General features: G+C 36.4%; 1 protein-coding gene across 1 annotated transcript; it reads left to right on the top strand.

Moving 5' to 3' along the window:
• The first annotated feature begins 5996 nt into the window (after positions 1-5996).
• LOC137732345 (uncharacterized protein C24B11.05-like) lies at positions 5997-8568 on the top strand. Its single transcript, XM_068471656.2, has 7 exons — positions 5997-6181; positions 6276-6341; positions 6430-6527; positions 6613-6738; positions 6897-7106; positions 7224-7289; positions 8080-8568. Exons 1-7 carry the CDS (start codon positions 6136-6138, stop codon positions 8266-8268), a joined length of 801 nt encoding a protein of 266 aa, XP_068327757.2. The 5' UTR covers positions 5997-6135; the 3' UTR covers positions 8269-8568.
• The last annotated feature ends 2526 nt before the right edge of the window (positions 8569-11094 follow it).

Raw genomic sequence — 11094 nt, 5'->3', positions numbered from 1 at the left:
TAATACGGCATCTAAGTTTTTTTGCACGAGGGTCCAAAACATGAACACTGTCATTTAGTGTAGGAACCTTGAAGGGCATAAGATCAAATCTATGCCCTTAAATTTTTGGAATATAGGTTTTCAATATCTAGTAATTAATTCATTAGGAGAATCTCTAATTTGATCACCATCAAAGTCTGCATTGAATCCCTTACAAACTAATGGATGTAAACAAAATAAACTTTTAAATGAAAATAAATTATATGTTAAATTGGGGTCAGTAATTTATATTGTATTTTCGTAATATCTCTATATAGCCATGCAAACCAAACCCTACCCAAAGTGAATGGCTTGGAAGTTAGGAAGCAGAGCGCGAAATTCAAACTTTTACTATGACAAAATTAAATTGCTCTGCTTTTTGGTTAGGGAAAGTTATAGTACTCTGTTAAAAGTTATTTTTCTTAAGATAGTCAACGTAAAGAGTTTGAACTATGATAACTTAAATAAGAAGATATAACCAGCTTGTCTTTTTAAAATTATTTGTACAACAGTCAACAATAAAAATAACCTAACCCAGATTTTATACAAAAACGGATTATTCTTGTGCAAAGACAACTCATTTAGGACCCTAATTAGTCTTGAGAAAGAAAAAAAAAAGGAAGCCTTTTTTACACACATATATGTTTACCTTCAACGTATTTTTTTTAAATAGTTTCAATTTCACGATGTTAAATTTTTATTATCTATAGGTGTAAAATGAAGAATAACGAAAAGGAATGTGTTTAGGAAAACTCTTTTAAACTTTACCAAGAAAAACACAGAGAAAAAAAATATGCATATGGATCAGGCAATTTTGGAGGGGTGTATGCTTGCCAAGAACTTGGAGCTAGACAAAATCATCATCGAATTAGATTCTAAGCAAGTAATTTTTAACTTAAGTAATTCCATATTCAATGATAGGTGGGACACGGTTCCGGTCTTAAGGAAAATTCTGCGTGTGAAGGAATTTTTCTAGATGTGTCGTTGGTCCTGGGTGCCTAGATCGGCAAATATGGTTGTTGATCGACTTGCTTCTTCCAAGAACTCGGAGATGAGCGATTATACTTGGGTCGATAGACCTCCATCTTCGATAGTTTATATATTGAACAAAGATGGTTTACCATGTCCGCCTTAAGTCTTGTTTAGGATTCAATGATTTAAGGTGACACAATGATGTGGTTGTGTCAAGTCTTTATTCCCTATATCACTCTGAAGTAGTTTATTTGTATTATGTTTTGTTCGTTGTTCCTTGGTGTGGAACTTTTTGTAGTTTCTTGACTTTGCCCTGGTTATAAATCCAGTTTACCCTAAAAAAAAAAAAAAAAAAAAAAAAAGTTGCACCAATTGCTGGATGCTTACACTAATAAAAAATAAATAAATAAAAACATGCATGGATCACATGGGAATTGGGAAAAACAGTACTGTGTGTAAAAGTGCTTGCTTACCCAAGGATGCCTCGGACACTGGCTTTTGATAAAGATTGATCGACTCTCGCCTTTAGGTTCTGCAATAAAAACCTGCCACATTTTTCACATGCAGTTGGATGAAGTTGCCAAGCGAGGTGTACATAGACGCGTATACAGTCTTATTCAAAGTTACTATAATGTCCTTCTTTTCATATAATTAACAAAATTCTTAATTTCTAGATGAGGAAATGTTAGATCAACATTAAAGATATGTTTGCAAAAAATTAACTAAATTCAGAATTGTTTAGTCATCTAATGATTATTTAACAAATAGATAAATTATATTTCTTACTTAAATATTGAAATTTTAACAACGTAAGCAAACGGTTAAATAATTTTTTTTTTTTTGGCAAATTGATATTTAAAATAAGGGTGGGCAAATAGGTCATGGACCTGCAGGTCGAGGCGATTACAAGCATTCGGGAAGGGTTCGATGTGGGTCTTTTATACAAAAAACGGGGCATGGCGGTGCAGGTTCTTATAAATTGCGGGGCGAGTCCAATATTTGAGGACACAAGCACACACAAACACAACACACAGACTTTACGACTTTATTTGAACTGAGAGTTTCTCGATCTCTCTTTCCCAATCTTCTCACGACTCTCGACTGTCAGACCTCACGACTTCATCCATTTGTCGTGAGTCGGCTCGTTGTTGCTCCATTCTCAACTCTGTTCGTTCTTCATCGATCAAGTTCATCACGTCTTCGTCGATCGAGGTCTCTCCCGCCTACCACCTGACCACCATCTCTGTCGATCGAGGTCCCTCCCATCTCCATCGATTATAATTTCTCCAACCATCCAAAAGTTGCAAAGAATCAGAGATGCATGAGCAGCACAAATAGTGACGGAGACGACGATGCAGTGGTACAAGGCATTTAAGTATGATAGGATACGATTTGACCTGGTCAGTTTGCGTTTTCAGGTTTTGGGATTTTGTGGGTTTTATGGTTCTAGATCAATGAATGACAACGAAGGAAGACGACTTATTTATGCACTCAAAATTTTTTATTTTTATACAAAAACGGGTTATTCTTGTGCAAAGACAACTCATTTAGGACCCTAATCAGTCTTGAGAAGGAAAAAAAAAAAAGAAGCCTTTTTTACACACATATATGTTTACCTTCAACATATTTTTTTTTAAATAATTTCAATTTCACGACGTTACATGTTTATTATCTGTAGATGTAAAATGAAGAATAACGAAAAGGAATGTGTTTAGGAAAACTCTTTTAAACTTTACCAAGAAAAACACAGAGAAAAAATATGCATATGGATCACAAGGAATTTAAACAATTCTACCTTATACCTAAAGTTGCACCCAATTACTGGATGCTTACACTAACGAAAACAAAAAAACAAAAAACATGCATGGATCACATGGGAATTGGGCAAAACAGTACTGTGTGTAAAAGTGCTTACCCAAGGATGCCTCGTACACTGGCTTTTGATAAGACTGATTGACCCTCGCCATTAGGTTCTGCAATAAGAAACCTGCCACATTTTTCACATGCAGTTGGATGAAGTTGCCGAGCGAGGTGTACATAGACGCGTATAAATCCTTAATTTCTAGATGAGGAAATGTTAGATCAACATTAAAGATATGTTTGCAAAAAATTAACTAAATTCAAAATTGTTTAGTCATCTAATGATTATTTAATAAATAAATAAATTATATTTTCACTTAAATATTGAAATTTTAACAACATAATTAAACGGTTAAACAATTTTTTGTTTGGCAAGTTGATATTTAAAGTAAGGGTGGGCAAATAGGTCATGGACCTGCAGGTCGAGGCAAGTACAAGCATTCAAGATGGGTTTGAACGGGGGCGAGGCGGCACATGTTCTTATAAATTGTGGGGCGGGTCCAATATTTAAGGACACAAGCACACACAAACACAACACATAGACTTTAAGACTTTATTCGAACTGAGATTTTCTCGATCTCTCCTTCCCAATCTAACTCTCACGACTCTCGACTGTCAAACCTCACGACTTCGTCCATTTGTCGTGAGTCAATTCGTCGTTGCTCCATTCTCGTCTATGTATGTTCTTCGTCGATCAAGTCGTCACGTTTTCGTCGATCGAGGTCTCTCCCACTTGACCACCATCTCTGTCAATCGAGGTCCCTCCCATCTCCATCGATTGCAATTTCTCCAACCATCCAAAAGTTGCAAAGAATCAAATATGCATGAGCAGCACAAATAGTGACGAAGAAGACGATGCAGTGGTATAAGGCGTTTAAGTATAACGGGACTCGATTTGGCTTGGTCAGTTTGCGTTTTCGGGTTTTGGGATTTTGTGGGCGTTGTTGGGTTTTACGGTTCTGATTTTGTGTTGGTTGGATGGGTTTTATGGTTCTAGATCGATGAAGATGACAATGAAGGAAGACAACTTGAACAGTCCGAGTTGCATCTGGGTTTTCTGGTGCCATCTAGCTATTGTTGCATCTGGGTTTTTCGACGCCATCTGGTTGTGACAAAGAAAACGGTTGCTTGGCAACTAAGGAAGACAACTTGAACAAAGTCGTCTATTCTGTACTGATGAAAAAATAAATGTAATAGGAACTGTGGACCCGTCGTGAATCGGGCGTTTGAAACGAGCCAGGTTAGGCCCGGTTTCAAGACTCAAAATCCCTTTACTTGGCCCGGCCAGCCCCGTTACAAACTAAAACTGGTAAGGTCTAGTTCCTTGAAATTTAGGCCTGATCCAGCCCGTGCTCACCTTAATTTAAACTGGTGATCTAGAAAGTAGGTTGTTCGATCATCAAGCAACAATGCAAGATGACAAGAAAAGAGATGAAAAGTAGAACGAGAAAGTTCTGAGCATCCCTCTTTTTAGATTGTTGAAAAGAATTGTTCCTATATATTCAGACAAATGTAAATGTATTAATACAAAATTTATTCATTGATGATACAATTATAGTAACTCATTAGTCTAGTTCGACGACATCGAAAACATATACATGCTCAAATGATTCATTGGCACGACATGGTCTTATAAGTTTCTTTTAACTTTACAATAGTAGAAGTAATTTAACTTGACCCTAGATTTGTTTCTCAAGACTATGATACGAATCAAGATAGGTAACAATTGCAAAGAAAAGGAATAAACTTTATCAAATACAAAAGAACCCCTCTCAATAAAAAAAAGATTTTTGTCACTATTCTTCTCATAACTAATCGATTTCGTGACATAACCAAAAGTTTACATATCCGGATTTCAATTAACACTCAATTAGATGAACGTATCATAATCACAAGAAAAAAAGTTTACTCTCGGTCCGCAAAAACCGTACCCTCCTTAATCTCTCTAAGTATATCCCTCCAAAAACCCTAGATCTGAAAACCCACAGTAGTAAGCCTCTTGCTCCGGCTTAGGGTTCGTGTCAGCCCTTTACCCCCTCAGTCCAGTCCTTATTGTCGTCTATTCCTTCCCCTCCCACACACGGCGCCACCATTACTCCTTCGTTTCCCTTACCCCCCCTCTCTTCCACCCCCCCACCACCACCCCCCACCCCCCCCCCGGGGCGGGTGCCCTGTCTCCCTTCTTCCTGCTTTGCCCTTCTCCCCCTCATTTTCCCTTACCTCGCGCCTCCCACTCCCTCTCACAGTTCTGCAGGTAACACGCCCTCTATTTGACAAAGTTCTTCCTAAGCACGGGCTTCTTTTAGGCTAGATTTGTAGGTTTTGGCAAGATTTAGAGTTGTAGTGGGTTGGATCCACCTTCTACGATTTGTTCTCCTGAGTGGAGACCCGCGATTGAGTTGCCTTACCTGAACATATTTGTGGGAGCCCCTCTGATGGATACTATAGATATACCTAGAAGCGGTGTTGCCGGTGTCTTGGAGTCAATTTAGCTGGTGGTTGCCTTCTCAGATTAGTAAGTTTTGTTTAATGTTTTGTGTTGTGTCACTTGGGCGAGTGTTGTTGCCTCGCTATTCCCTCTGCGGTGTGATGTGGCCTCGCTATTTAGCAGTGACTAATGTGTGCATTCAATGCCTAATTTGTCGACTTTATCGTCTTTTTGTGACAAATTATATTGTTTGTAACTAGTTTTTATATGTGGTAGTCATGTAAGGGTTTTATATCATTTGTTGATTATGTGAATTTCACTCCAGATCAAAAATTGAGCATTAGAAAATATGTAGCCATTTAACTACTCTTGTAAATTTAGTTTGTATTAATGAAATCTATCTATCTATTGTTGCTTGAAAAAAAAAAATTAAAAACAAAAATTACTAGTCTTTTTGCAACGTGATGGATCACGGGGCAATTTCGTCAAAAAAGTTTCCCCGACTGTCCTTGGAATTTTCGACCAGACGCGGTGGCCTGAGTCAGCAACAGTCTTTCATCCATCTTATCCTTTCTATCCACATCCATATTAATATTCATTTTTAAGTAAAAAAATAATTAAATTTATCCTATGAGCAGAACCCACCTGTCCTTGCCCCACTTTTCCCTCCCACTCTGCCCCTATAAATAATTCCTTTCCCATTCTCTTCGTCCAAGCGCTCTCACTTCTCCCCATTGTATTTCGTGATTTGTAGAAGCAAAATAAACCTTAATTTTCACGGCCTTCTTAACCGGTTGAGTTACAAATTTTTTACTTTTTTGAAAATCGATTTCAGCTCTCGTCTCTCTAAGCTTCCCATGGATTCCCGCAGTTCCTCTTCTCCTTTTGATTCCATCATTTTCGGTATGCATTACTTGATAATTATCTCGTTTCTCAAGCTCGTAATCAATCTTTGATGACAATAATCACTATCGCTTAATTTGTTTAATTTCCACAGATTTGGATGACACTCTGTACTCTTCCAACCTTGGACTCGGTGAAGCTTGCAAGAAGAACATCGATGGTGCGAAAACAAAAATAACAAAATCAATAATTCAAATTTAATTAAACTCGTAATTTAATATTAATTTATTTTTTATCTTTGATTGCAGATTTTCTCGTTGAAAAATGCGGATTCCCAGAGAGCAAGGCGTCCGGCCTTCGCGTTGAGCTTTTCAAAAAATACGGCAGCTCCCTCGCTGGCTTACGAGTAAATTCATCATTAATTTTCTTTTTAATTTTACGCACAATTAAAAATAAAAGAATTTTCTGTAATTTGTTGCTTTCTTTTGTAGGCGTTGGGGTACGATATCGACGCCGAAGATTACCACGACGTCGTGCATGGAAGGCTGCCGTACGATCGGATCAAACCCGACTCTCAGCTCCGAGACCTCCTCCGCAGCATCTCGCAAAGAAAAATCGTAAGCTCAAAGTTCACAGAATCGTAGTTTAGTATAATTATTTTATTGTGTGTGAAAATTTAAAAAAAAAAAAAAAAAAAAAAAAAAAAACCCACAAAACTGTAAAATTTATAAAAGTTGGAAAGAAGTAGATGATGAAACATGAACCAATGTTGCAGATATTTACGAATTCGGACCGGAAGCACGCGGTGAAGGTGTTGGAACGTCTGGGAGTGGAGGAGTGCTTCGATCGGATCATATGCTTCGAGACAATGAACCCAAACCTTCCAAGTTCGACTCAGCCGGACGAGTTCCCGGTGGTCCTGAAGCCGTCCATAGAGGCCATGGAGATCGCGCTCCGGGCTGCGGAGGTCGATCCTCGCCGCACGGTACGGCCGAGATGTACATTTAATTATAATTTCGTTTGGTTGGTCAGTTTGTTGTGTGATAATATGAACGATGAAGTTGTCGGGAGATTTTGACAACGCGTTTTTGTTTTCTTACAGCTGTTTCTCGATGACAACGTGCGTAACGTCGCCGCGGGGAAAGCTGTTGGTCTGCGCACCGTTTTGGTACTTAACTAATTTTTAAAATTTCTCTTTTTAGATTATCTTTTGGTAGTTATATAAATAAATATTGTATAATATGTGAAACAGTGTTACAATAGTTTGGAATTTTGATCCCCCGCTCATCATTTTTGGTTTTTATGACCAGAATTTTGTTCCACATATAAAAGTACGACCTCCACAAAATTACTCAAGATAATTATTTTTCAATTTAATTACTGAAATGATTATTTTTTTTATCTTAATTGCTGAAATAATAAGTTTTAAATATGTCATCAACATCAGATCGATAAGTCGCATATTTAATGACTTTGTTCAAGTATATTATGAACTGTTTAACAACTGAGATTTGTACTAATACAAAGAAATTTTTTATTCCAATTTTTATTTTTCATTAGAAAATTATGTAAAATGATATGCTTGACCTAATTGCCTCATAATCTACTGACATGTCTCTTTTTTTAACGTTGGAACAGGTCACAAGTTTAATTAATTTGTGACTCAAAACATGACAACTCGCACTTTTTGGAACACACTCATAAAACCAATGCCCTTACCAAGCCATCGTCTTAAGCTAAGAATGCTGTATTTCATAAAATAACATGTGGATTGTTTGGCAAGAAAGAATCCTCCTAAGTTCGTGTGCTGTAAGGTTTTCTTAAAATGGTCAATTTGGTACTAAGCTATCATGTTGTGTTTGGTCAGATTGTATCTTCTTAGAATAATATTGTAAGGTTTTCTTAAAATGGTCGGTTAGGTACTAATTTATATTGCGTTTTGTTGTTTTGAAATGAAGGTTGGAAAAACCGTGAAAAGCAAGGAAGCAGATTACGTGTTAGAGAATGTGAACAACATGGCACAAGCAATATCAGAAGTATGGGTGGGAGGAAGCGGCCCAAAGGATGGTAGCAACCAAAGGATCAGCCGCACCCGAAGCGACATCGAGCTCGATTCCGTCCTCACCGCCACAGCTGTCGGAGCTTGACGGAGTTCACTCAGTCGTCCACCTTTCCAGATCTTTTTGCTGCTGGCTTTGGTTGGATTTGGGTTAGCCTGTTATGCTTGGGATATGCTTTTGTACATATTTTTCTCAATTATGTCTAAATGTGTTCATAATATGTCAATTATTATGGGTTGTGCGTATGAGGATATCCTCAAGTGTATATTCCCAAATCCAAAGTGTATCTATGCAATGTACCAGTAAATAATAGTCCTTTAATTTAAGGAAAAAAGGTTTATGTAAGGAGTGAATTGACCTAGTGGATAGAGTCAGTTTCCTCTTCAATGACTGCGTTTAGGATTCTAAATCTTTAACATTCTCTTAGTTTAGTTTAGTTTAGTTAAATTAAAAAAAAAAAAAAATTGTTTGTGATTCGATCGAGAATTTTGTAGTGGCAATTTTATAAGGTTTATTTTGTTCTGTTCGTATGGGTTGATGTTTTAGTAAAAATAATATTAAAATATTTTCACTTAAGTTAATATAGTTAGTATTGTTGAAAGTAGTGGCTAGTCGAATAAATATTTTAGGGCTCGTTTGGATGTCTTTTAAAATGGTTGAAAGCGTTTTTAGAGAAATTGTTTTTGGGTTTCAAAAGTACTTTAGGCGATTTCTGTAAGAAGTATCAATTATGTGCTTCTTCCAGGAAGCACTTTAAGTGCTTTTCTGGGATTTACTTGCATTTTTACTAAGAATTGATTTCAAAAACATTTTCACCAAAAATGATTTTAGTTATTTTAAAAGCATATCCAAACAAACCCTTAGTCATTTGACTAGCTTAGATAACAAATATTTAACTTTGTCACAATCAACTTTGAGAAAGTTACCACCTTTATTATCACATATTTTATATTTAGTTCCCCTAACAAAAGCGTCATGACAACATCAAATTCCTCTTATGGATATATTTACTATCTAATTTTTATATAACACAATTTTAGCGATACACTTAAAAGATTTATGTAAATGTTTGCACACTTTGGGCCTTTCAATATACTTAGTCCCAACATGATGTTGAGAGTTATCTCACATCGGTAAGGGACAAAGTTTGCTATGTGCTTATATGGTTTTGGGGTACTCCCCATATTGTCAATTGGTTTTATAGTGGAACCCTAATTTCATCATATGATACTCAAACCAGTGACATTGGGTGGGTCTCCGTATTTGTTAAATGATATAAGGAAGAATCTGCCCATGCCCAATTCAATTTTAAACTCGTTCGGGTAGATTAGAATGGAAGTAAAAACCTGCCCAAACTCAACCTGATAAGCTAGATCATTTACTGAGTTAGGTTGGGTTGATGTCTTGTCCACTCATGTCAACCCAAAACCAACCTAATTTCTAATCTAAATTCTCTCATGCACATGTTACTTATCCAGCTTCATATTATATAAGCTAGGTACAAGTTTTGAGATAACTATAATTAAGGTTTGTTGTTGATTTTTATTTGAACAATGAATGATGATGTTGCTTTTATGTTTCTTGAAGTTGAAACTTTGATATTCTTTTTGTAATCTTTTTTCAACTTCGCATGGTTGAATAATTAGAAATGACCTCCACATTATTTGAATTTTAACTAGTATTGATGTTGTTGATTCAAAATTTAAAAAATCTTGCAAAATAAGTTGTTATAAGATTAAACTCGATAAAATTAAGCAAACCTAAACCCAACACAAGTAAATCCAAACTCAATCCCAATTGAAACTTGAACCCGAATAAACTTGTATGAACCTGAATCCAACCCAAACACAAATTGTAAATGTTGATTTAGAATTGAGTTGACCATCTAACTCGTCCAAATTGCACCGCTACCATATATATGCAATCGAACTTAAATCTATCATAATTCTAAGTCGTTTTTTCATTTTCTTCTTTGTACTTGAGCTAATCCCAAGGGCTTCTTTCTCAAAAGTATTTAATTTAAATTCAACGTGTCATATTTGCGGAAATCAGTGAACCGAAGGGACCCTAATTAAATGATTCGAACTTTCAGTTGAGGAACGTAACAACTAATAAAAATAAAAAATTAATTAACCAAGTTGACTGATAAAAATAGAAATTTACAAATTCTTTTTCCTTTAGGAAAAAATTTACAAATTCTTACTTGCATAACATAGACCCGCTATGATTTTTCTATCTAAAACTAAGATGAAAAATCATAGAATTGCACTTCTTCGTCGGAAAATGGGATATAATAATGGTTTTGATGTTCCACCGGTTGGTATTGCAGGGGGAATTAGTCTTTGGTGGGATGATGGTCTGGAGGTTAGAATCTCTTTTTCCTCCAACTTTGTTATTGATCGTACATTTGCTTGAATGGCTCTCAATGCCAATTTCGTGTTACGTGGGTCTATGGAACCCCATATAGAGATGAAAAGGAGGATTTCTGGAAGTGGATGATAACTACATTTGGGCCTTGTGATTTACCGTGGATGTGTGGAGGAGACTTTAATGAATTCTTATGGGAGGATGAATAATCTGGAGGAAGAGAAGTCAGAATTAATCGTCCAAGATATTTACAGAGTTTTATGAACAAGACGGAATTAATTGATTTGGATTTTAATGGACCCAAGTTCACTTGGAGAGGTACAAGGGAAGGGCAGATTGTGGAAGAAATAATTGATAGACGTTTGATTAATAGGAAGTGGCAAGAATGGTGGCCAAATACAGCAGTTACGCACGGGTTAGTAATGGGATCGGATCACCGCCCACGTATTGTCAATTGTGAACCTGAGACCGCTAGAGGTAAATGCCGGTTTAGATTTGAGGCTTTTTGGACGAAAGAAGACGATTGTAGAGATATTGTAAAAAAGT

The sequence above is a fragment of the Pyrus communis genome, chromosome 16, assembly GCF_041283825.1.
Source record: "Pyrus communis isolate YQ-2024b chromosome 16, ASM4128382v1, whole genome shotgun sequence".
Classification (NCBI taxonomy): Eukaryota; Viridiplantae; Streptophyta; class Magnoliopsida; order Rosales; family Rosaceae; genus Pyrus; species Pyrus communis.
This window is presented reverse-complemented; position numbering and strand designations above follow the sequence as displayed.

Excerpts from the sequence above, each read along its gene's own strand:
- LOC137732345 (XM_068471656.2), top strand. The coding sequence starts at position 6,136 with ATGGATTCCCGCAGTTCCTCTTCTCCTTTTGATTCCATCATTTTCG. Across the intron at positions 6,739-6,896 it reads GCATCTCGCAAAGAAAAATC|ATATTTACGAATTCGGACCG; the intron begins GTAAGCTCAAAG and ends CCAATGTTGCAG. Across the intron at positions 7,107-7,223 it reads AGGTCGATCCTCGCCGCACG|CTGTTTCTCGATGACAACGT; the intron begins GTACGGCCGAGA and ends GTTTTCTTACAG.